This window comes from Bradysia coprophila, chromosome II (genome assembly GCF_014529535.1).
Source record: "Bradysia coprophila strain Holo2 chromosome II, BU_Bcop_v1, whole genome shotgun sequence".
Classification (NCBI taxonomy): domain Eukaryota; kingdom Metazoa; phylum Arthropoda; class Insecta; order Diptera; family Sciaridae; genus Bradysia; species Bradysia coprophila.
Window position 1 is genome coordinate 3,552,127 of NC_050735.1, and position 25,919 is coordinate 3,578,045.

Here is a 25,919-nt window from a genome sequence, read left to right on the forward strand (position 1 = left end):
TTTCTTTTTGAAGATTTTCTGCTGTTTAAAAATTTTTTTGCCTTTGATTGGCGATCAACGTTTTGAAATTTAATATTTACGAGACATTAGAGTTCACAGTGACAGTCAATTACACTTTTAAATTTACTCCCAACACCTTCCCAAGCACACAATCCAACATAATCTATATAACCGAAAACTAAGACAACTCCTTACCTGAGATCCCGAAATCACTGCCCCCAGCATATGAATTAAATTTATTCCTACATCTTGTAAACCTAAAATATTGTCTGACTGGAAGCAATCTGAATCGTGGAAGATAAGAAAAACAAAAGAAATTTTAATCAGACAATTGACAATCGGCTACCAACGTTAGACACTCACCATACACGAACGGTATCAGTTCAACATGCAATTGAACTGTATTGCCAATCGTTCGCTTGTAATCGGCATGATTTCTATGTACAAAATTTCTCCACGTAAGATACGGATCGTAGATGACTTCAATTAAATGGCAAAATGATTTTATGTAATCAATCTCGTGTGAGTTAGGCTCAGTATTCGCTTTGAGAAACTGGAAATTGGAAGAGAATTTTGGACAATTTTATTCGGAAATCTTATTTTTTCAACTCAATCATATTCTTACTGATTGTATGGTGGTCACCGCAATCAATATTACACTGCTGATGTACTCATAATTTGCTATTGATTGAATGTTATCGAAATGTCGACAAATCACAGTTAAGCACTTAATTAATAATGTCGTATCGTCTAGTTCCTTTGTTGGTATACTTTTCTGTGAATTTCAAATTCAAATTGATTGTTATTTCACTTCACTCCTCCGCCATTCCAAATTCGATCTTACCAATTGCTGGACATTGTCTTTGGAAATGATCAAGAACTTTCCTATTGCTGGTAGTAATTCGTCGGGTAGACGACTTAAGTGAGGTCCCGAATCATTTTTTATTGCATTTGATGTTGGAGGATTGTCAAATTGTATGTTCAATTGATCTTCCCATATTTGAACGAAGCCAAGTATGAATTGCCGGAAGTAAATTTCGTCGTTCTGAAATTTTCGAGTTTTTTTTTAGTTTTGCATAGTAAAGCAAGCTAATGTAACATTTAAGCAAACAAATTTTCAAATTCAAATCAAAACGTGCCAAAACTACATTTTAGATTTTCGCACTCGTTTTGTTAAAAATTGTTTTCTTAAATGAATCAAGTTCATGAGAATGTACAAATCTTTCGTTTAGCTAAGTAGTTGAAATGATCTTTAGTAGCTAAGGTATTGAAGATTCAGCATGACAAAAATATGAGTCAGATTTTCGCTTAAAAAAAACGATTCAAGCATGAGTGGTACTCTAAACTGTCACAGAAGATTAAACAAACCAGGCAGGAGAGGTTCATTTTCGAAACGTCAAATAAGGGACCACTGTATGAAAATGAACTCAAATGAACACTGACATAAATTGAATAATTTTATTTGCAAAAAGTAAGGCTACTAGATAATTTAGATCAAATCAAGCGCTCCTGCCTGGTTTGCTGCCGTGAACTGGAGTGTAAAAAACAAATTTTGACACTGTAAAAAAGTTTGTCTTCGTCGCTCATTTCCGACAAACTATAAACAAAACTTGGTTTCTAACTTATGGTAGGACGCTTCTTCGGCGAACTCGATTCCAAAACTCGCCTCCGGCTCGTGCTGGAAAGCTCTCGTTCGCTAAAAAAAGCCTCTTAGCATGCGTTAGGAAAAATACTATTGAAGAATTCCCAATACAAAATAGTACTTCATTTGGCAGCTGTAACTCGAAGCACTTTTTCTTGAAGTGCGTTGCTATCTGTTATTTAGTCAAAAATGTGAAATTATTTTTTTTAGAGTTAGCTGAAATATCTAAACATTTTAGAGTATATCCAGAAATGACGTCTGCAATTCAGTGTTCACAGACATAGTTATAACTCGACAATTATGGGAAGGTTTTATTAAATTGAAGAGGGAAGATCCTCTTTTTCGGAGGACATTTGGGATCGTCGGTCATGCATTTGATACCTCAAAAATTTATATTTAACTCCATTATTGACGATATTACATAATGTATGTCAACACTGAAATGGGGACGTCATTTATGCATGTCGCCATATATTAAAAGTAGCCCTCCAATATCGAACATTCTTGAGTGATTATGGAATTTTTTTATTGTAATCATGACTAGACCTATTTAAGTTGCTCTAGATAATCTGATTTACGAATTTCAAATTAGTCGTCAAACAACCTCTGATAAGATTGAAAACTATTTAGAAATGACGACACAGGTTGGTAGGTTGTTTGCTTCGACTAAGATAATCTTTTTTATAGCGATGTGTTGCAATGAATTTAGTTGACAATTTTGTTTTTAACAAGTAACTTTACTAGGTAACAAGATAGTTAATCTATTTCATGAAGGCCGGACTGAATTCAAAAAGTCGCTTGGGGTTACATACAGAGTTGGATCGGTTATCCGAAAAACCGAAAATTTCGGTTCGGATTAAACCGAACCGAAAATTTCGGTTCGGATTAAACCGAACCGACAATTTCGGTTCGGATTGAACCGAACCGAGAATTTCGGTTCGGATTGAACCGAACCGAAAACTTTGGTTTTGTCGTAAAACAATATGAAATGAAGGCAGACTCGTCAAAATTGATTGATTTCATTATGAACTAACTAAAAAGAAGTAAATGGAGCAATTGCATGATACTTTTATTGAGAATTGAAAATCTCATAAGTTCTTGTCAAATTCGTTTTCTCACAAAAATCGCATGCAATTGCTACATTTACTTCTTTTTGTTTAGTTCATAATGAAATCAATCAATTTTGACGAGTCTGCCTTCATTTCATATTGTTTTACGACAAAACCAAAGTTTTCGGTTCGGTTCAATCCGAACCGAAATTCTCGGTTCGGTTCAATCCGAACCGAAATTGTCGGTTCGGTTTAATCCGAACCGAAATTTTCGGTTTTTCGGATAACCGATCCAACTCTGGTTACATATGAAATGTACAACTAAAAACAGGCCAAAAATTTAAAAAAATCCAAAAAGCTCTTCGGGAATCGCCTGAATACATCAGTACCGGACTGGCTCGAAAAAGCCCATCGGGGGCTTCATGCAACTCAATTTAAAAAGGCCCACAAATTAAAAACTCTCATACAAAAATCCAAAAGGCCCATCGGGAATCCACCGAATTCACCGTATGACCAGTTCGGGCCTGCTGTCATCACAATGTAAATCTTTGCAACAATGAAAAGTTTATCATCCACCCCAATTGTTTATATTGAAACGAAAATGTTCAATAAATTCTTTTGCACTTGAAACAAAACAAAACAACAAAAATCGATATCTACAATGCGGTTCTTATTGTCGTCAAGAGATCAATAAAAGTGAGTGAAAAATGTGTATATGGGTAGCCAGACAGAGAGGCGTGGTAGTACATATGTGTTTTTTCTTCACATATTGCACTGTTTGTTGACGAACCTATCTAGGGTTTTTGCTCGGTGTGTATGTGCCAAACAAAAGTTTCTTTCACTCCCCACATATAAATCCATATTTTTTAAATCGGATGTGTCTCTACCATGTTTACAGACAACCTCAATTCAGTTTCCTGTTAATTTAGCGATGAAATTGCCACTTCATTTTTTATTAAATTTAAAAGTGTCAACAAAAGTAGACAGAACGAGATAAAAAAAAATTGATTTCAATTCAACATGAATCATGAATGAAAACGCATGAATGGAACATCTGATAGTGGTTTATCCCCTGCCGTATAACGCAACGGTCAAAATTTATAATTCCACATACGTTAAAGTAATTAACTGGATCAATGATTCATTTATAACATGGACAGTAAAAACTGATGGCACCACATTAAATCCCATTCATGATAAGAACTCTCATTCCAATTGGATGAAAGTGCTGGATAAACAAATGGTAATGTCTCAAAAGGGATGGTTATATAAGAATGACAATTCGTACACTAATATCGATGTGACATGAACAAAAGGATGTGACGAAACACATCTGGGTTTTTTTTCGCTAGAATTTTTTCCAATTTGAATAATCCACTGTTTACGTGTAGGGTTTACGATCTGTTTATCCGACCGAATTAATTTATATTTGATCAACGAAACACGGCAATAAAAATCATTAACATGAATAAATGGATAGGTATGCGGATGACGTTGTTTGAATATTTACAAACAAAACAGTCGGTCTCGACACAATGCAAATACCTTAGTGGTGTACTTTATCCATAGGTTGTAGATTTGGTCTTTCTGATCCTTCTTCGATACATCCGTTTTACTTTCCATTATTCACTGTGCACAATTTTGCATTGGACCATTAAATTTTTGTAAACATTCCGAAAAATACCTGTCCAAAACTAACTCTCACACACACTGTTGCAATAAAATATAAATGACAGATTTGTCAGTGAGAGCGCTACACACACGGCGCTATCACACTCATTGCGATGTGTCTCATCTGTTGACAATTGGAAGAACTTATGTATAAGTCCGCCGATATTCAAATATTTGTATAGTATTACCGAATTCTTTGAAGGAATGATGGGATTACGAACGGCTTTGTGATTAGAAAGGGATCTGGTTGGTATTAGACTGACTGTTGAACATCAGTTGGTCTAATTTCCTTCGAATATAAATTCGGATTTTTCAATCTCATATTCATATTCTAGCGATTTCCCTCCTTACTGTTACATCTCAACCACTTTCAAGAATGATATGCTCTTTGCATTTTGAGAAAGTTTGAAAGTTCACTTTAACACCAGAGACGAAACTATTCGCTTCTGGCAGAACCTTCTTTCGAGAAAATATTTTCTTGAATTTTCCGATGTTTTTTGGGAAATTCGAGGAACTTCATAAAATTTTGAGAAGACAAAGAATGGCTGAAGCAAAATGTGCTTGTCCTTCAAGCTATACTAAGAAGCAAATTACATTTTCGGACTTCATGGAATCCATTGCTGCAGCTATAAAAACATCAGTTCTGACTCTAGTTTTAACGGTGTTGCGTTTAGAATTTAGGATATTTAGGGTTAAAATCGATTGGTCCTTACATGTGAAAATGTTCTGCTGACAATTATGGAAGCAAATATTATTGGAAAAATCATCATGTGATTAATTTTCATAACGTGTTCCGTGATGAACCGTATTTCAATAGTTTAACAGCACTGCTCCTAGCAGGAACTCTGAATTGACAAGTGTTAAATTTTGAGGCTTTAGTGATAAGAGCTACATCCTAGGATTGTTTGTATTGTACAACGATAACAAGTCGTCTATCTGTACAAAAAAAACGCCTACTGTGCTTTCATCAGCATCCGAATATTTTCTATGTTCATGCTAGAACCAGCGCTGTGATAGTTCGAAACTTTCGCAGGACTACTCATAGAGTAATTCTCATAGAACTAAGCGTCCAACATGTTCCAAGTGAGAGAAAAATACCTTCGAAAAACGCTTAGGGATATATGGTATTGGTAGCGTTCACGTTGTCATATTACCGTTCATTTTAGCATCAAATTTTATGCTGTACCAGTTTCATAATACATAAAACTCCATACCCTACACACGTCTACTGATTGCTTAATATTTTGGTGAATGAATATTCTAACACTAATAATATAACAAGTTTTGCTTTAATTGTTGTGTAAAAAGGCATAGTTCGTGAGTGTGGCTGACCTTCATATTGCGATTGTGTATTACAATGTATACAACCTAATGCACACGTAAATCAGTACAATTATTTGCATCGCTATTTTATTACAATTAATAAAATAAATTCTGAAAGGGTTTGATAGTTCGCAAAAGTTAATCTATTCATCACTCTTTAGTCTACAAAGAATAAAATTCACAGGGCCGGACAATAGACGAAACCCGAGCATAAAGTGAAAAGGTCCTCAAAACCATTAAATTTCTATAAATGACCAGTGCGGGTCTGAATAACAAGCAACTATACTAACGTACATGCGTTAAATTCACTCAATAAAACATAAATTAATGTCTTCACGCATTCTCTCTGTTGAGAGTTGTAATCGTTCGCAAGTCTCTCTATTAATTGGTATATTCATATGAACGGCCACTTGTTGATCGCTTTTTTGCTCTAAGTCAACGCGCTTCAAGCAAAAGTGCTTCGAGTGACAACTGCCAAAAAGAAACTATTTTGTATGAAAACATTTTTGAGACTTTTTTACAGTGACAAAATTTATTTGAAACACTGTACCGTTTTAATACTCTATTTAGACTACCACTGATGCTTGAATTGCGTTATCTTAGCTCATAATAATATGCACACATTTTTACTCAATCTTTTTCCAACAACAAGGTCGTCTCGTTTGTGCTTGTGTTGTTTTCATCAACCTTATATTCAGTCATACGAAAGCTGCTTCGCAGTTCTATACCTCTCCGCATTTTTATGAATTGTTTTGGTTGAGAAAATGGTCAAGTCAACAAATCATTATGATTTGGATGTTATTGAAAAGTGGAATCGAATCAAAAATGAATCAGCAAAAGTACACGGTGTTGTGGAAGTGGATACGGTTAACTTGCCCGATTGGATAGATAGGGATCGTTATGTAAACTCGTGTATACCATTGTTCGCTAAGATAAGACCAAGGTTCGTGCCAATTCAGTGTTATCGTGTGCAACGAAAGTGAATTCACTTTCACTGATCGTGCACCGATTTCACCTTAAACCGAAATGTCATCACTTTTCATTCCATTTCAGTCCACCGATTTCGGGACTTGTAGGTCTATCGTATTTGGTTCAACTTCCAACAATTTTGCCCCCATTACTGTACACTAAGAAATCGGAGAGTGTGTGCGCCCTTTTCACACGATACTTGGATACGATTTTGTATGTTAGACACTGGCAAACCACGGACATTTTCGATCCCGAAACGGATGGATACAAATCGCTTCAATCAGTTAGATCATTCCATCGTCACATTAACAAAGTGATGAATGCTTCAGCGGAAAAACATTCCACGCCCACTTCAGTAGCACCGAACGTTTGGGTTTCTCAATATGATATGGTCGTCACTCAATGGGCTTTCTATGGGTTGATGCTGATGTATCCGAAATCATGCGGCTTATATCATGTTACTAACGAGGAGCTGTATGAAATCGTATACTGCTGGCGAGTCATATCCTATTTTCTCGGTATTGACGATAGGTTTTCACTGTGGGCAGATAATTTCGAGAAAACCCAACAGTTATGCCATTTGGTATTCGATGAAGTGTATCGGCCGATTTTGGATAATCAGGATCCCAATTCATATGGCGCGAAAATGGCAGATGACATTTTCACGTCGATGTCGTCAGTGCTGGGGCCATTCACTGCTCAAGTGGCCAATAAATATTGGTTTCGCATATTGGGAATCAACAGGGAGGTGCCGCTGAAAACATGGTTTGAGACATTTCTCTACAATCTTGTGCTGATAACATATAGCGGAGCATTCAAATTTAATGTAGTCTACAAAATGATGAATTGGTTCGTGGAATATGACATTGTCAGAAAAACTAATCCCGAATCGAAGCGAAAAAAGGTGGCAGAATTGAAGGAAAAAGAAGAAAATATGGAAGTTCGTTACGTGTTCCACGAAAATGTCTTCGAGCTAAACAAAAAAACAAATTGAGATTTGAGGAATTGTAAATTGAAAACTAACCGTCCGCACGCCTCTAGATGTTATGTTATTTGGTGGAAGTCACGATCATTTTTATTTTTTGAATATTTTGTGTAATAAAGTAAAAATTTCAACTGAGATGCTGTCCTTTCTGTTCCAACATTTAGACATAAGTAGGCCCGACCTTTTGGGTGGGTCAACTCCCTCGACGTATTTTCTCAATATTTCTTTTTCAACTTTTTCATTTTTTATGCCTTACTTTATCCTAATGGTTTTTTGTGTTCATTGGAAGCAAGGAATCACGGAAAAAGTTCTTTTTGGAGTAACTCATAGATAACTCCGTTAACCATAAACGAACTTAACCCAACAAATTTCATTCCTCGTCGAATTTAAAAAAAAATCTATTTTTCTAACTAGTCTTGTGCAAAGTCCCATTTACTAATCAATAAGGAATGTGACCCACCCCTAACTAATGGTGTTATCGTAAAGTTCCTCAAAAGTGATTGCTTTCGCACTAATTTATTTTACCGGAAACGTGCACACATTTAAACTAAAGCGTTTCCGCTAAAATGCAATTTTTAAGATTACCGCCGACATTTTATATCTACTGGGTCACCTCTTCTGCAACTCACATCACACCAAACGACAATATTGTTGTTTGTTTACATGATTGGTCAAAATAAATGTTTCATCATTTTGGTGGCTTTGACGAATTTTTTAAGTCAACCGCTAAGTGAACTGTTAAAACCACACAAGAAACACATTTCCGCACAAAATCTGTATTAAATCACATCGAAATCACCGAAATTATTTCAATTTTCACAACCGACACTTAATTTTTGTGTTGGTGATTTGACGTTTCAAAAACAATACTCATGTTACGATTAACGACTTTGACGACGATTTTCTTCGTCAAACCATATTCGACTAAGTTCAAAGTGATTTGGGTGTGAAATTCAAGGTAAAATATAGATTTGCTTTTTGTAAAATCTTTTCAATTTGGCAATATTTTGGAAATGCCCAATTCTTATTTTTCGTGTTTCTGCTGATATTTGACAAAATATTGCGAAAAAAATCGATTAGTCACTTCCTTTTTCCAGCCAAAAAATTCTTTATTTTCATGCAATAGAATCAATGCACTTCAAGCAAAAGTGATCATTGTCGACAGCTGCCAAAAATATAACTATTTTATATGAAATGGCTTTTTACGTTTATTTTACAGGTGGATGACACACTGTCAAGTATCAATATCCTATTTAGGGGACCACTCATGCTTGAAGTTCGTTGATAGAATCCGTGCGTAAATGTTAGATTCGCGTACGGACCTGTCAGAGTGTAAATGTCGATACTGAAACAGGTGTACCAATTATGAATATTTTGACATTACAGTAGATAATAGTTATTTTGATAGCTAGTTAGTAAATGGGGAGCTTTCGTAATGTAAATACAAACCAGGTATAGTCTATCCATACAAACCGGAGGAAATATTGATTTCATATAAAAAAAACTCACCTTTCAATGATTTTCATTGGAAGGTGAGATTGTTTATATGAAATCAATATTTCCTCCGCTCCATACAAATTTTGACATTAGACTAGACCTATAGAGTATACTTTCATTGAGCACACCAGATGTGAGTTTGGCAACAAGTCGGGTGCGCAGAACGTCTTAGCAACAAGATTTTATTCATAATTTTCAAGCCGTCTGCACGTAGGATTCTGTTAATGGCGTGCGCCTATATCTTGGTTACATATCCTCCAATACATAAATTTGAGCACGATAATTTTCGTGGAATTGACAAAGTGTGATAAACATTTTGTCACATTTACCAAACCCAAACGTCTGTGAAGGCTTACTTTTCCTCCATTGCATTGTATTGGCTACGTCGTGTCAATGTCATGCAAATCTTTGTCTATTGATGTTTATGACTCTGTTTATGGCCTAAGAAATCTGATCTGGTCATTCATTCGACTAAATCGAATCGGTATACGTTCTGAGTTCTGACCGACCGTTAGATTTGAACGAGTGGTCATTAATGACAATTAATGGCATATTTTGACAGTGTCAAAACGAAGTTTGTTTGCTAGGGAGAGTATTGACCACCGCCAATTTGTCGTAATTCAACATTAAGGTTTCACATACAAAATTTGCTATACAAAGAATTTATCGGCACTCATTTTTTGTATGCGATGAACACTCGTTGACAATATAATTATACGGTTGGTGTTTACAAACAAAAAATTTATCAAAGAGATTTTATCGTTTGACAAATTGGTTTTCTAATACAAATTTAATTGATTTTTTAAATTTTGTATAATGAAGTGCTTACCGTGATCAATGACTGTACGTAATTATGGGTGGACTGGTCTTCTACGCGATGAACGCTCATCATAAGCCGTCATCATTAGTCTGAATCTGATTTCATGCATGTTCTAATTAAATGAAGGCACCGAGGATCGTTCTGTTAATTTGTGCTGTAGGAGTCATGATAAGTTTGTGTTTATACTTCTTATGTTACAATGTTAATTTTAGTGACACAAAAGGGAAGAGTCACAGGAAACTCATGCATTTGAAGGTAAGAATCTGTTGAAATTGTTTGTTTGACATACAGTTCAAGTCAACCGAACTTCTATCGAAATTCGAAATGTTTTACCAGCTGATCCACTCGTACAAACACACTGGTGGCTGATATGTGTTTTAACTGCTTTACTACTAACAAACGCGTACTTTTGACTATTCCATCCATATAATTACAAAAAATCAGTGTGTTTGGATCAGCTGGTAGAACAACATAAATTTGGTTGACTTTAACTGCAATTTCCCACGATTTTTGTTAGACAAAAAAATATCCGACCTATTACGATGACGACCGACGTTCGGAGTGGCCTTTTAACATTCCTAAACACTATAATACATCCGATCTGTACATTTGGAGTGAACGGCAAATGTCAAAAAATTTCCACCCGCATGGAGTCGGCGAAAACGGATCTGGATTCGTTCCGCCCGCTAATTTGAAACAGTTGATGGACAGATTGCATAACGAACAAAAATACAATCTATTGGCATCGAATATGATGTCGTTGCATCGCACATTACCCGATCCAAGGCGTGAGGAATGTAAAACGTTGACCTATCCGGAAAAATTGCCAAAAGCCAGCGTTGTAATAATATTTCATAACGAAGCTTGGACGACGCTATTGCGAACGGTTTGGAGTGTAATTGACCGTTCACCGATCGAACTGATTGAGGAAATCGTTCTCGTTGATGATTTGAGCACTTGGTCGTTTCTGAAACGACCATTGGATGATTACATTGAATTGCTTCCAGTTCATATTAGAATTATTCGGACATCAAAACGTGAAGGCCTGATCAGAGCTCGGCTGATTGGAGCACAAAATGCGAAGGTTAGTTGATCGCACTGATTTTTTCGATTTCCAATAGTCTATTACCCGTCCGTTTATAGGGCAGTGTCCTGATTTTTCTCGATGCTCACACGGAATGCAGTCGAGAATGGCTGCAGCCATTACTCTCACGTATTGCAAGCGATCGTTCCGTCATATCAGTTCCCTTAATCGATGGCATTTCCTCTGATGACATGAAATATGAGTTTAATACAGAAACTTTTATTAACGGATTTGCTTGGACCTTAGGATTTACTTGGTATTTAACTGACTATCCTCACACTAATTAGCACAGACTGCATAGTCTCTAATACATACCTTCAATTTTTACTGTCCCGAATCACTCATGATAGGATGGCCATACCTAAGAGAGAACTCATTCGAACGCACTACGATCAAACAGCTACGATTAGAACTGCAACTTTAGTTGGATGTGCATTTGCTGTGGATCGCGAATTTTTCTTTGAAATCGGTGCATATGACGCAGGAATGAATATCTGGGGCTCGGAAAATATTGAAATGTCTCTCAGAGTACACCCGCCACGCAGTTACTTTGTAAGGAATTCTTTTATAAAAAGTTAATTCTTTTCACATCTTAGGTATGGCAATGCGGAGGATCCATGGAAGTAGTGCCGTGTTCGCGGATCGGTCACCTATATCGAAGGTCAACATATTCGTTTGGAGGTGATGCAAATGCAATAATAGCTCAAAATAGTGTACGAGTAGTTGAAGTTTGGATGAGTGACCTAAAGCATCTTTACTATGCTGTTACACCTGGTATAAATGGGACCAGAGAACTGATGTTTCGAATCGATTAATGAAACACTTATTTCAGGACACAGAAATGTATCAACAGGTGACTTAACTGATCGTTTCGAAATAAAAAACCGATTGAAATGTAAGAATTTTCGCTGGTTCTTAGAGAACGTCTATCCAGAGAGTAACATGCTACTGGAGTTTTTCAGATTTGGTGAGGTAAATCAAGCAACACTCACAATCAGTGAAAATGGCTAATCGAACCACCTTTGCAGATAAAAAGTTTATCGGAAAAGAAATGTGCTGACATTCACTATGGCAGTGATAATACTACACTGGCTATGTATGATTGTCACGGGCGAGGTGGAAATCAGATGTTTGCTTTCGCTAAAAATCGAATGATTGCTACCCAAAATAGTGAGCAATGTGTTGGTGCAAGTAATAAGCTCGACGCAGTTATAGTAGCAAGATGCGTAAACCACAAGTCACAATATTGGAAGTATGACAAAGAGGTAAACAGTCAAGCGAGACGTACTATCTACGAGTATTTCAAACAATTTATGTTCTTCTGTTGAACAGAAAAAGTGGATGGTGCACGTTGCTAGTGGCTATTGTATGCAGGCTAATAAAACTGAGGTGATCTTAGGACAATGTGATACAGTCAATGAAAATTTTAATTGGGACATTACCTCAACATTGTAAGACCATCGAGGAAACGTATTTCTATTTATTGCACGTTGGTCATATGAAGGAGTAAAACTTTAAAAATTTCGTACAATTTTTAGATTTTAAATGAAAATTGCTTTTAATCTATCACTTAAGTCTTATGAGTGTCGCTCCAGAGGAAGACTCATATTCCTCAACATAAACATTCGACCACTGTTTCGATCTGAGAGAAAATTTAAATACGTCTTTCGACGTTTTGCATTAATCTGCAGTTCAAAAATACCATTTCTCATCAGGCCATGGCGACAGTGGTACTCGATGCAATGCCCTAAGAACACTATACCGATTTGCGCACGAACAAGTCTAGCGAATCATAGTCGAAATGAAATTCCAACTCAAATTTGCTAACTCGTGGCCAGTTAGTGGTTTCTTTACCAAAAGCCACCACTTGAGCTAATGGCCAGTTCATGCTCGCATATGTCGCACATGCATAGGCGAGATGAACTGGCCATTATATTTGTTAACAGTATTCAGTTAAGGAATATAAGCAAAGGTTTGCACATATGTTAGATGTGAACAAATGAAAGTTTTTTAAAACCTTCATAAGCCACACATATGCGACTAAGGTTGATTCTTCTATAGATACGAAGCGCAATGTATCTACATTTTGTTGAATTTTCACCACCAGACGACTAAGTCATCAATTATATGTGGTTGAATCGAATGCTAAGCATTCAGCACATAAACAACGAATCCGTGCCATCAGACAAAAAAACTTTCATTTGTTCACTTTCAAACATATGTGCAAACCTTTGCTTATATTCCTTAACTGAATACTGTTAACAAATATTAGCTTCAAAAGGAAGAGACATTGTTTGTAGACTATAGGCACATTACACTTTCTTTTGAAAGTAATGTCTAGCTAAAGCACACGCACTGAAGTATGTTTTCTCAGTTTGCTTCCTAGACTATAGGAATCCTAGTACGACTCGAAATCATAACATGAAAAATGGTGCTGGCCCTATTTTGAAAGAAAGACGACATCTCTACGCAACAACACCTGTCAAAAATTTCAGCACACATTATCAGTGATAATTTATCACCTATGTAATCTTCTACACTCTTTTTGACTTGGGGGTCGTTCACAAATATATTCAATCAATTTCATTGAATTTTAGACTTTACCTCCCCACCGTTACGAAAAAAAAGTTTTAAATTTATTAGAAGAGTTTCTTTATACTTCCCTACTTCTTATGGCATGACGTAATTTGTGGACGGTCCCTTGATAAATACTACAAAATAAAAATATTGGAAAGCAATCAGTAAATAATCTGTTCTACGCCGGGTTGTGCGTCTTATAAGTTAGAGTTAGATATAAGAATTAAACTCCTAAAATTAATTGAGTAGAAAGTCGTTGACCTCAAAAGTTAGTTGTAGAAGTTGTAAGAAAATCAGTGTAGAAAGTACCCATTTTGTGATAAGAATGAAAATTTTAAAATTTACGAGACATTTGATAATAAAAAGCTTCGCAATATCACTTCCATTATAATAGTTCGTGCGCGTATAAGTTATCTGAATTGAATAAATATTTCGAAATTCGGTTTCGGAGTACTTTTATCTCATCGCACACAAATATTTTTAGCCCCGTACGAAGTACAAAGGGGCTTATAGGATTACGATGCCGTATGTAATTGATGGAATTCGAAGCGGACGGTAAGGGCAAAGTGTTTGCCTATGTTCATAGATGACGAATCTGCAATAAAAATTTTGTCTGTCCGTCTGTCACGTCGATATCTTGAGTAAATCAAATCCGATTTCAAAAAAAAAAAAAATTCCTGAAAGATAGTCGAAATAGTGAGGCTAAGTTCGAAGATGGGCATATTCGGGTCGGCCCTTCGTGAGTTAGGGCCACCTAAGTGATTTAAGGTCTTTTGGTGATATTTATGGCAAAATAAACGATGGAAATGTAAATGACACGGCAAATGATAGGTATTGTCAATACCAATCCAGGAAAAAAAAGTGTTTTAAAATCGGCTGAGTGGACCGTGAGTTAGGGCCTTAGAAGTGAAATGCTACTAGGGCCCTATGTGTATTTTACATACAACTCGAGTAAATTTCATCCGTTTTTCGTAATTTTTGTTTCATTTGAAAGATAATCGAACACCGGATGGAATGTTGTTGAAAAAAAAATTAAATTTGGGTCCTTGGCCTAAGGCCGCTACTAGGGCCCTATGCGTATTTTACATATAACTCGAGCAAATTTCATCCGTTTTTCGTAATTTTTGTTTCATTTGGGAGGTAATCAAAGGCCGAATAGAATGTAGTTGAAAAAAAAAATAAATTTGGGTCCTCGGACTGAGGCCGATACTAGGGTCCTATGTGTATTTTACATATAACTCGAGCAAATTTCATTCGTTTTTCGTAATTTTTGTTTCATTTGGAAGGTAATCAAAGGCCGAAGAGAATGTTGTTGAAAAAAAATTAAATTTGGGTCCTTGGACTAAGGCCACTACTAGGGCCCTATGTGTATTTTACATATAACTCGAGCAAATTTCATCCGTTTTTCGTAATTTTTGTTTCATTTGGAAGGTAATCAAAGGCCGAATAGAATGTAGTTAAAAAAATTTTAAATTTGGGTCCTCGGACTGAGGCCGATACTAGGCCCTTCGAAAAAATAAAATTTTAGGGCGATTTGAAATTTTTGTTTCATTTGAAAGGAACGTCGTACGGGGCTTCGTAATTGCGCTATGCGCAATTTGTAAGATGTATATATTACATAATAATTTTACTTTAACTACATTAACCGGCGCAATAGGCTTACGGTAAAAGTAGGGTGACAGACGCACTAGGGTCACGTACGCAATATATATACGGGTTTGTACGGGGCTCAGTCGCAGCAAACGCTCCGACTGTTCTGATGGCTCGTTTTCTTATCTGAACCATTAAAATTAGATATTTGTTTATTCAAAAAACGTTCTTCAATATAAACGGAACAAAAGTTTTAGTTTTCGGCACTGAGTTGTGAAAAGACAATGAAGTGAATCTTCTGGTGCACCTGTTGTATTTAAAAAAGAAAACAAACCAAGAAATTAATGATGAATTTAAAGAGAGGAAAAACCGGTCTGATCTATGACTTCCGTATGACCGAACATCGTTGTCTTTGGAATAGTGGTTATCCAGAATGCCCGGAACGATTTACACGAATACTAGCTCGGTATGGATCAAAATTATTGTTTGATATTTATTGATTGATTTATGCATCGCTCCTTCATATTCAGATGCGACGAATTAAAACTTATTGAGCGTTGTCATTCAATACCGTCCCGGCCGGCTACACTGAACGAAATTCTCCTTAAGCATACTCGTGAACATTATGACGCATTGAAAGCATTTGATGGTGAAACTGACGAAGACAAATTGGAAGAAATGTCTTCTCATTATAGCATATTCATTCATCCGGTATACAAATCCTGTAACTGTAGGTGGTAACATTCGATTAATTCATGTGTCTAACTCCATAGTCTACGTTTGAGTTATCAATGTTAGCAGTCGGCTGTGCCGTCGAATTGGTGGATAAAATAATTTTAGGTGAAATACAGAATGGCATGGCTGTTATTCGTCCGCCAGGTCATCATGCAATGGAATCACAATTTGATGGTTTCTGCTTTTTCAACAACATTGCAATTGCTGCCCAGCATGCCATCAATAACCATGGCGTACTTTCTGTTTCAACAATCTCCATTTCTCCATTTTTCTTCTATCTTCTTTTCTAGGTGAACCGAATCCTGATTGTTGACTTTGATGTCCACCATGGTAATGGTACTCAACAGTTATTTTATGACGATCCTCGAGTCTTGTATTTTTCCACTCATCGATTCGACTATGGGACATTTTTCCCAGGCCTACGTGAATCCGATTTTGATTGTGTGGGTGTGGGAAGAGGGACCGGTTTTAATTTCAACGTGGCATTGAACGAAAGCGGAATGACAAATTCAGATTATTTGGCCATATGGCAGCAGATTCTTTTACCAGTGGCTACTGAAGTAGGTGACAATAACAGTTCATCTTCAATACAAAGTCATTTTATAAATGAAAAAAAATCCACAGTTCCAGCCTGAATTAGTTCTAATATCTGCAGGATATGATTCTGCTTATGGGTGTGCAATAGTGCGTTGTCATTAATTTTAGAAGACTCGCTATTTTCATCGACTAAAATTTATTCAAGGGAAAGATGGAAATAACACCCGCATGTTATGCACATTTAGTATCACCATTAGCGGCTCTTGCTAACGGAAGGATTGCTGCCTTCCTAGAAGGTGGGTATAATCTGGAATCTTTGGCAGAAGGTGCAGCAATTACACTGAAAACATTGTTGGGTGATCCGTGTCCACTTCTAGAAATGTTGGATGAGCCGAGCGACAGGTACATGAAGCCAACATGAAGATGTTATACGATGTAGTTTCATCTTTGAGTTCCTTACCTCTATTTAAGTGTACGAGACAGCATTTTGAATTGCACTCATTCACACAAAGCATACTGGTCATCTTTACAAGTTCACAAAGAATATAGTCCTACGGCCCCAATGGGCGATCAATCTGATATTCATGAAGTTACTCAAAAATTCATCGACGATAAAGCACTCAATCGTTGGCACAATTGCGTTTATTATGATACACGCTTTGCTTTCCCCAATCAAACTCGGAGTAAAGAGGATGAGGACAAGATCAACAAACATCTTCAATACTTGAAGAGTGTCACCAATCTCGGTAAACCTTTAAACCGATGCTGCTTCGTAGTGTGAGTCAATTCTTTGATTTTATTTGAGTCTGAATTTTGTTGAATTAAAACCTATTCACGCAGCTCACTAAACACTTCCGAAAGGACGGGAGATTTCGAGCAATTTCTGTTGGAACATCATTTGTTGAATAGTTTATATCAACCGGAAGAAGGTCGTAACCCTTTAACTTCATTAAATTTTTCGTCTAAATCTGCACCAGCATTGGAACTGTTGCGTAATGTTCTCGAAGAAAAATACTTGAATGGAATTCATATGGAGCTTGGTGAAGGTATGGTCGCAGATAGTATTGCATTAGCAACGCGATATGCCACTGAGGTCCACGGTCTGAAAAGGTTAGCTCGTTCGCCGAATCAATCAACGATAGAAATTTTAATCAAAAATTTTCAGAGTATTGGTTGTTGACTTGTGTAAGATCACCTACCAGAATGTCGTTACGCAACTTTATCCTAGCGGAAACATTTTATGTATGTCCTTGGATCTTGTCGATGCTGAGGATACTGTGGGAAGTGACAAGGGTGTTAGTGTTCCTATGAACAAGGTAAGTCATCCTTGAAATTAGACAGGTCACACCTTCAGCCTCTGCTACTCTTATTTTATGCGCCCAATATCTTTCTCTAAAGGAAACAGCCGGTGATTCCGATTATGTGGCAGCATTTCAACGAATAATCATGCCTATTGCTTATGAATTCAATCCAGAATTGGTTTTGGTTTCTGCAGATTTTGATGCAATCAAAGAACTTTTCGAAGCAAATATTTCAGCTGAAATATTCGGCTATTTAGCACATTGGTTGTCGGCTTTGGCCAATGGAAAAGTGATCCTTTTCTTGAAAGGTGAATGTGGTGCAACATCTACTTGCATCAATGGATTATTGGGAAATCCATTACCGATGCCAAAAAGACAAACCGACACGAAATTGAACAATATCGAGACTATTCAAAGTGTCCTGACGATTCAGCAGAACAATTGGAAGTCGTTGAAATTTAATAAAATGTTGCCATCCGCATAAATCCCTTGGAAATTGAATTTATTTCAATTTTTTACTCCGTTTAAGTGACAGTTCTTTTGTTCTATTTTACAACTGTCATGTAAACGGAGGCTAAACGGAGTGCTCTTTTTTAAGTGGAAACTATACGTAAAGTATAGTTTTCACTTATTGCATATAAATTGTAACAATCTACACTGACAAAAAAGTTTTCAGATTATTACCTGTGACAGATAATCTTTCCCCAGGTAATGTAATTTCTCATACAAAAACAGCATTACCAGTCAGGTAATGTGATTTTTATATGACAGAACTGTCAACGTTTTTCTCAGTGTAAGCACTGTTATAACGATTTCACAATAAATAATTTTGTGCGAGCGTATTTTCTAAACATTCGTTGTTTGCCTTTCCTAGATTGATTTTATTAGAAAATTATAGGGAGGTACGGGAAAACAGGAAATTATTAATTTTACGTTGTTTACCTCTGTTTTGCGTGCCCACCTAACTTTCTCTGGCGTAAACACGTTGTTGAGACTCAAAAAGAAGTGCTCCGAAACAGCGACAGAAATTTGAAGTCAAGCTCCCAAAAAAGTATTTTTGTTTCGTTATGCCTGTTTTTCACTGGTTTTTCAAGCATATCTCTGGATGTTTTACAAATACAGATACATCAAATGAAAGGAATTGACGAGATAAATCCAAATAACTAAATTAGGTCAGGTTTGTGTTTGTCGATCAGTTGCGATCAGGTGTGATCTTTTAAATGAAAGGTATTGAAGAGCGAGGGGTGACGCACTTCCATTTAATCCATTAAATCCATTTAATCCATTTAATCCAAAAAAAAAAAAATTAGTTTTACCGAAATAATTAGGCTGCCCACCTTAAAAATTTGTAAACTAATTACGAAAATTAGATCTGCACGATCTCCAGGGCGTTTAAGTACTCGTGAGGTATAGAAATTTTTTTTTTGGTAAAAATGGTATTAAATTTATTTAATCCATTTAATCCATTTAATCCATTTAATCCACTTTACACCAAAAACTCCTAAAAGTGGATTTTTTTCGCTTTTTAACATTGTAGTATGAGTTGTAGTACGTGGTTCGATCAAAATCAACAATTTTTAAGACTTTTACAGTATTTTGTAAAATGAAGTTTTTTCGTATTTAATCCATTTAATCCAATTTTTATTCCATTTAATCCATTAAATCCATTTAATCCATTTAATCCATTTAATCCATTAAATCCATTTAATACCATTTAATCCATTTAATCCATTTAATCTAGAAGTGAGTTACCCCTCGTTGAAGAGACGAAACAAAATATTTCATTCTTAAGAACATCGAGCTTGTACATTCAACATTAGCTATTGGCGAGAAGGCAAGAAAAACTGCATATTTTCCTACTTTTTCTGTTTTCCCGCAACTCTTACTACAGTTTCTAATGAACCGATAAATGAAATAAAAATTCCGAGGTTACTTGTCTATACCTATGTAACCTTGGAAGTACCTTGTACGCTTTAACTCGTCCAACTAGAAGAAGTCATTTTACAAGAGACATTGTGATTTCATCAGCCTCAGAAAATTATCTGTGTGAATGCTGGGAACAGTGCTATGAGCTTTCACATTTTTTGCTGCTTCGAGTAAAAATGTGTCATGATGACACGAACACTTGTAACTCCTATCGAAATAAAAGGCGTTATTTGAACTGTTTATAGGGTTCTATAAATAAAGTTAATCGATCAGCGGCTACATTAGTTGAGTGAACAAGAAACTGGGCGGATCATCTTCACCCTGAAGTAAGATTTAAAGCCAACAATCATGAAAAAATCATTCTATCTTCCTGCTGTGCTCTTCGCATTCATCAGCATTCTACATACTTGCTTCACCAAAGAAGGTAATACTCAAAGAAAGCATCGGGATCACTTGCAATTTTTACGATCCGAATATTTTCTTATTTCGCACTTATTCGCCCTTGGTAAATTGACAAAACGGCACGTTTAACAACATCCGTAAATTACAGCTTATCAGATCGAAGCATTGAAAATACACAATAAGTATCGTCGAATACACCATTCACCAGCGCTACGGATGGACAATGAGGTAGCAACCGCTTGTATAAATGAATAGCTTAATGGAAAAATACGGGATATGTTACACAAGCGAATTATAAGAAGAATGAAATTTCGTTGATATAGCTTCGTTTCAACTTGCCGACGATGTCCATAATAGTACCTTATGTCGAGACAATTTGCTTACTCACTCTGGGGATTATATTACTCGCCTTCGGCTCTGGAAACTTCATCCTCCTGAGTAGGCAAATTTTCCCGCAGGTACGTAATATATTAATACTTGCGAAACCCTGTGAAAACGAAAATTAAATTATCGCAGGTGTCAACGGTGTGCTTCTTGCGAAAATTTTATTTTCTCAGGGTGCTGCAAGTACATTTTTTGTGAAAACAAAAATATATCCGAAGTGTATTCGAGACTGAATGAAATTTCATTTTTCTTCGAAGTCACTAATTCGACATGTCCAGTTTCTGTATTTAACTAATTCTAATTGGAATAATAAACAGAAGCTTCGTGGTGGATTTTGTACCAATTTTAGCTCAACTCGGTGGCAGTGAAATGTGCTGGCTACTATGCAAGGAGGAGAGATATAGACTTCACTTGTCCTTACCAAAAAGATGCCGGAGAAAATCTGACTAGCATAACTGGAAGAAACTTGAAAAGCACCCAAGTTGCAGTGCTGTCTTGTAATGATTGGTACAGCAGTGCTGAGTCCTACGACTACGATTACGCCCGAAATAGCTACGGAACCATGCCCCGATTTATGAACTTTACCCAAATGGTCTGGAAAAATACGACGAAATGCGGCTTTGGCTATGCTCGAGTGAACGATTATGGTGTTTTTGTTGCTTTGTACAGTCCAAAGGGAAACTCTGTTGATGGATTTCCAGAAAATGTTCTTGAGCCTTAAATAAACTGGGCAAGACTGATAAAGCAACCAAAACCAGATAAATTTCATTTAAATATACGAAAAAGAAACACTTCGGGCCTAGTAGCCTCGTATGGAAATCCAATAAAACCGTAACGAGAGATGAAGTGCATTTTTCATCTCGCCATGAAACTAGGTCCCACCTTTTGGGCGGGTCAGGTCCCTTGACTGATAATTTTTTTCAATATCTTTTTGATCATTTTCATTGTTGAACTTCCGAAGCATCACTGATACAAATGCCTACATTTGATCCTAATTTATTTTTACATATGCTGTATTCCTAAAAAAATTGTCAAATTTAGAACATTAATATATCGATTACTCTATACATTACAACAAAATTCTTCAAAAAATCTTTGAACGTAAGACCGAATGATCTTTGAGTTCTTATGTTTCTTATAAATTTGCAGCAAGATTTTCAATCAACCAATCAAACTCGTATGAGCTATGTATTATTCTGTTTGATTGCCATTTTGTCGAATTGAATCAGAGTAGATGCGAAGTTTAACGAATATGGAACGATGAGAGGCCTTTTCACTTTGGTAAAAAATTTAAAAAAAACCCATTTCGTAGAAGGATGAATTCCCTGGGAACGAACAAAACGCCTTCTCATTACATTTCGTAGAAGGATGAATTCCCTAGGAACGAACAAAACGCCTTCTCGCGACATGTACCACATTTCATTTGAAAGCAGGCATTTTTCTGCCGTAAGACAGTAAAAACATCTTTCTTTGGTATTTAGTAGACGGATTTTTGTTAGTCAACTATCAGATTTGTTAGTCAACTATCAGATTTGTTAGTCAACTATCAGATTTGTTAGTCAACTATCAAATTTGTTAGTCAACTATCAAGTTGTTAGCAGTTCACTAACAAGAGATGTTTACCGGTTAGAGGCTGGGCATGTACTGACGAAATTTTTCTTCCTATTTGTTTCATGCACATCATCGAAAACATACTTATACGATTTACACACACTACGCAACAAATTCAAATTTCATCAAAGTAATCTTTTTCGATTGAGGCTATAATCAACAGTGTAAAATCCTGTTTTTATGGCATAGCTTCCAGATCCTTCGTCCCACATAGCCCATCTTCGAACTTAGCGTTGGTATTTTACTTCCACATATTTAAAAAAAATCGTGCCTTGAACGATTTTTTGTTACCCAGATTAAACGTTTTTCATGCCATTTCATACATTTTCAAGCACAGTAAACTTTTTTGTTACCCACATATTTCGGTATTTTCTGGTGTAAGACCCTGACTTTCAGTCAAGGGAATAACCGCAGCTCGTGTGAATTACAACCCTCGCTTCGCTCCACAAACTTTAGTCGTCGTAGTTGTCTAATGTTTGGTTTGCTTTGGCCGCAAACTTATCGCTCGTCCGAGCTGTCTAATATTGCAATACGACACTGCAACTCTTGTGAATTACGACACTCGCTTCGCTCGGGCCGCAAACTTCACACTCGTCAGAGTTGTCTAATAATAAGTTTTAGTCTAATCGCAAACTTCTCGCTCGTCCGAGCTGTCTAATATTGCAATACGATACCGCAACTCGTGTGAATTACAACCCAGGCTTCGCTCCGCAAACTTCAGTCGTCGTAGTTGTCTAATGTTTGGTTTGCTTTGGCCGCAAACTTAACGTTCGTCCGAGCTGTCTAATATTGCAATACGATACTGCAACTCGTGTGAATTACGACCCTCGCTTCGCTCGGGCCGCAAACTTCACACTCGTCAGAGTTGTCCAATATTAGGTTTGATCTAATATCAAACTTATCGCTCGTCCGAGCTGTCTAATATTGCATTACGATACCGTAACTCGTCGAAGTTGTCTAATGTTAGAATTGCTTGACTTTTGTAATACTATATACTCATTGTAGTGTATATGTAATTTTAGGTATATGCTGCTTGTTAATTAATAAAATATAAAATAGCAATTATCAAATACCAATTATCGAAAATCAACTATATTGTTCATTTATTACATTTCTATTTTTTGGCATAACTTCCGAAGCGTTGATCACACATAGCTTATCGTCGAACTTAGCCTCAGGAATCCCATTCCTCGTCGATTAAAAAAAAATCATCAAAATCGGTTATGAATTACTCAAGTTATCGTGGTGACAAAAAAAAATAGGTTACAAACAATTACGTTTTTCTTCACATTTCATACAATTATCAAAAATTAAAAAGTATCACATTTTCGTTTTCAATAGGTAAAACACACATAAAACAAAAATGTGATACTTTTTAATTTTTGATAATTGTACATTGTTAGGCGACAAACATTTTATGGTATTAGATCATAGATCATTAGATCGATGTGTACTCTTTATAAGATGATTCTGGAGTGACAAAAGACATAGCTAATGCGTTCTTTTTATACATAAATTCATAATTGATATTCAAATAGCCAACTATCAAATTTGATAGTCAACTGTCGAATTTGATAGTCAACTATCAAGCAAGTTGATAGTCAACTGTCAAATTTGATAGTCAATTATCAAGTTGATTGTATACCATCAATTCTAATATAATTCGATGGCGAAAACAAATTCAAATGATTTACACACACCCTAAAAAAATCAAATTTCACCAAAGCAATCGTATCGTATTTAATAGAGAAATTATCAACAGTGTAAAATCAGGTTTTCCTGGAATAACTTCCAGATTCTTAATCCCACATGGCTCATCTTCGAACTTAGCCTCGACAATTTTATTCCACATCGATAAAAAAAAAATTTGTTGAAATTGGTTAAGAATTACTCGAGTTATCCTGCCCACAAGAAAAAACGGTTACAGACATTTAACGTTTTTCATAACATTTCACAAGTTGATAGTCAACTATCAAGTTGATAGTCTACCATAAATTCTAATATCAATCGTTGGCGAAAACAAATTCACATGATTTACACACACATCCAAAAAAAATCAAATTTCATCAAAGTAATCGTATCGTATTTAATAGAGAAGTTATCAACAGTGTAAAATCAGGTTTTTCTGGAATAACTTCCAGATTCTTAATCCCACATGGCTCATCTTCGAACTTAGCCTCGAGAATTTAATTCCACATCGATTAAAAAAAAAATTGTTGAAATTGGTTAAGAATTACTCGAGTTATCCTGCCCACAAGAAAAAAACGGTTACAGACATTAACGTTTTTCATAACATTTCATACATTTTCAATCAAAGTGTACATGTATGGTTACAGACATTTTTCGGTATTTTCTGGCGTAAGACCCTGACTTTCAGTCAAGGGAATAAACATTTGATTTATCATACTGGCGCCATGTTGTGACGTCACGTTTATTTATCTAAAAAGGCCACTGTCTAGCACCGAGGCTGACTTTAGCACCGAAGCTGACTTTGACGTCACTCAAATAGAGGACTGAACCGATCAAAGTTGGCTATTCTTTTTCATACAATGGCTATCAGAAATAGTCAACAGGTGTGTTTTGGCCTTCTAATTGAGTGATGTCAAAGTCAGCTTTGGTGCTTGACAGTGCTTTGAAAAAGGATAAATCGGTAATTACTGACAAACTGTTGTTGACTAGAAGTTGTATCGCTTGTTTGACCAACCAACAACAGTCTCGTTTTCGCTCATACGATAAAATAGGATATCGATACATGAGAGGCAGTCTCGACAAGCCTCGATTGTCCGTCTAATATATCGATATCTTATAGTATCATGCTCCGTAGTCTATACAAGACATTGTACGCTTGCAAGTGCCTGCGAGTGTAGCGCATAGTACTTGCTCCCGACCTAGCGGCAGGTCAGGTCCCTTGACTGTCAAGAAATGTTCGCCATGGTCGAAATCGCTCAAATTCAATTTATAGTTCGCTCACGGAGTATGTTAAAATGGTAAAAGCTGAAATCCGTCTATCTTTAGTGAGTCTTCTGAAATTTTAGAATTTTATAACTTTTGTGTTCTGTGTATTTGGCTTGCAGGGTATGCCAAGAACATATTTCTAAGAAGCTAATTCGAAGGAATGTTCCTAAAAGTTTATAATTTGTGTAGCTATGAGTGTTTCAAGCTATTGACCTACATGATCTATAACTCTAAAAATATGGCAGAATTTTAGATTCTAGCTGACACTTATTTCAGAGTTTACCTTAATAGCCGTTACCTGTATATAGCTCAATATATACATATATATGGAATGCCTGAAACACTCCACATACATAACCAATTACTTATCTGTTAACAGAAACTCTCAATGTACCATTTTTCCATGGCAAATGGACATGTCCATAAAAAAGTTTCGACTAATACTTTATATGGAACATTTTCTGGCCATTTGTCAGCTTTCCAGTTGATATGTCATAGTCGCGAAAATGATCCATCCTAGCGTGGCCATTTACTACCCCTTTGAAAATTTTGAGTTGTAATGTTCTCATTCTACACATGAAAGTTCTAAAATAACTTCGTAAATTTTTGTTTTACTTTAGAGGTACTTCGTACGGGCTTTCGTAATTGCGCTATGTGCAATTTTTAAGACGAATATGAATACTTTCATTAAAATTACACGGGCCGCACTTGGGGTGGGCAATACGGTAAGGGCGCATAAGGGCTATAGTTGTATTAGGGCTACGGAAGGATTAGGGTCACAGACGAATTAGGTTTGACTGTTCTGACGACTTGTTTTATGTTGGTATATGCCACTGCGTTCCTGACGTTCCATCCGTTCCA

General features: G+C 36.2%; 4 protein-coding genes across 5 annotated transcripts in view; 3 read left to right on the forward strand and 1 right to left on the reverse strand.

The window, feature by feature from the left end:
• Positions 1-4,410, reverse strand: part of LOC119066458 (neurobeachin-like protein 1) — a 51,203-nt gene extending 46,793 nt beyond the window's left edge. For both annotated transcript variants that reach the window (XM_037168974.1, XM_037168967.1), the window contains exons 1-5: positions 4,237-4,410; positions 845-1,045; positions 626-775; positions 364-553; positions 196-284 (exon numbers count right to left, since the gene is read on the reverse strand). In XM_037168974.1, the coding sequence (XP_037024869.1) occupies positions 196-284; positions 364-553; positions 626-775; positions 845-1,045; positions 4,237-4,314 (708 nt within the window). In that variant the 5' untranslated portion in view covers positions 4,315-4,410. The remainder of the gene's footprint in view (positions 1-195; positions 285-363; positions 554-625; positions 776-844; positions 1,046-4,236) is intronic.
• Positions 4,411-6,355: 1,945 nt separating this feature from the next.
• LOC119067029 lies at positions 6,356-7,774 on the forward strand. The gene is made up of 2 exons (XM_037169766.1): positions 6,356-6,628; positions 6,739-7,774. Exons 1-2 carry the CDS (start codon positions 6,450-6,452, stop codon positions 7,646-7,648), a joined length of 1,089 nt encoding a protein of 362 aa, XP_037025661.1. The 5' UTR covers positions 6,356-6,449; the 3' UTR covers positions 7,649-7,774.
• A 1,935-nt stretch (positions 7,775-9,709) lies between these two features.
• On the forward strand, positions 9,710-12,542 carry LOC119066650 (polypeptide N-acetylgalactosaminyltransferase 1-like). Its single transcript, XM_037169225.1, has 8 exons — positions 9,710-10,211; positions 10,474-11,040; positions 11,100-11,296; positions 11,391-11,568; positions 11,637-11,814; positions 11,873-12,012; positions 12,069-12,305; positions 12,373-12,542. The coding sequence occupies exons 1-8, from the start codon at positions 10,077-10,079 to the stop codon at positions 12,493-12,495; spliced, it is 1,755 nt and encodes a 584-aa protein (XP_037025120.1). The 5' UTR covers positions 9,710-10,076; the 3' UTR covers positions 12,496-12,542.
• Positions 12,543-15,450: 2,908 nt separating this feature from the next.
• LOC119066574 (histone deacetylase 6-like) lies at positions 15,451-18,271 on the forward strand. Its single transcript, XM_037169128.1, is given in 10 exon segments — positions 15,451-15,673; positions 15,738-15,918; positions 15,981-16,175; positions 16,233-16,502; positions 16,567-16,619; positions 16,621-16,881; positions 16,951-17,256; positions 17,320-17,589; positions 17,645-17,795; positions 17,878-18,271. Coding segments are annotated over 10 exon segments (2,196 nt in total). The 5' UTR covers positions 15,451-15,551; the 3' UTR covers positions 18,265-18,271.
• The last annotated feature ends 7,648 nt before the right edge of the window (positions 18,272-25,919 follow it).

What these genes read in the sequence shown, in the direction of transcription:
- LOC119067029 (XM_037169766.1), top strand. Translation starts at nt 6,450, where the DNA reads ATGGTCAAGTCAACAAATCATTATGATTTGGATGTTATTGAAAAGTGG. An exon ending in TTCGCTAAGATAAGACCAAG is followed by an intron (nt 6,629 to 6,738) that starts GTTCGTGCCAAT and finishes ATTCCATTTCAG; the next exon opens with TCCACCGATTTCGGGACTTG.
- LOC119066650 (XM_037169225.1), top strand. Translation starts at nt 10,077, where the DNA reads ATGAAGGCACCGAGGATCGTTCTGTTAATTTGTGCTGTAGGAGTCATG. An exon ending in ATATTGAAATGTCTCTCAGA is followed by an intron (nt 11,569 to 11,636) that starts GTACACCCGCCA and finishes TTCACATCTTAG; the next exon opens with GTATGGCAATGCGGAGGATC. An exon ending in TTACTATGCTGTTACACCTG is followed by an intron (nt 11,815 to 11,872) that starts GTATAAATGGGA and finishes CACTTATTTCAG; the next exon opens with GACACAGAAATGTATCAACA.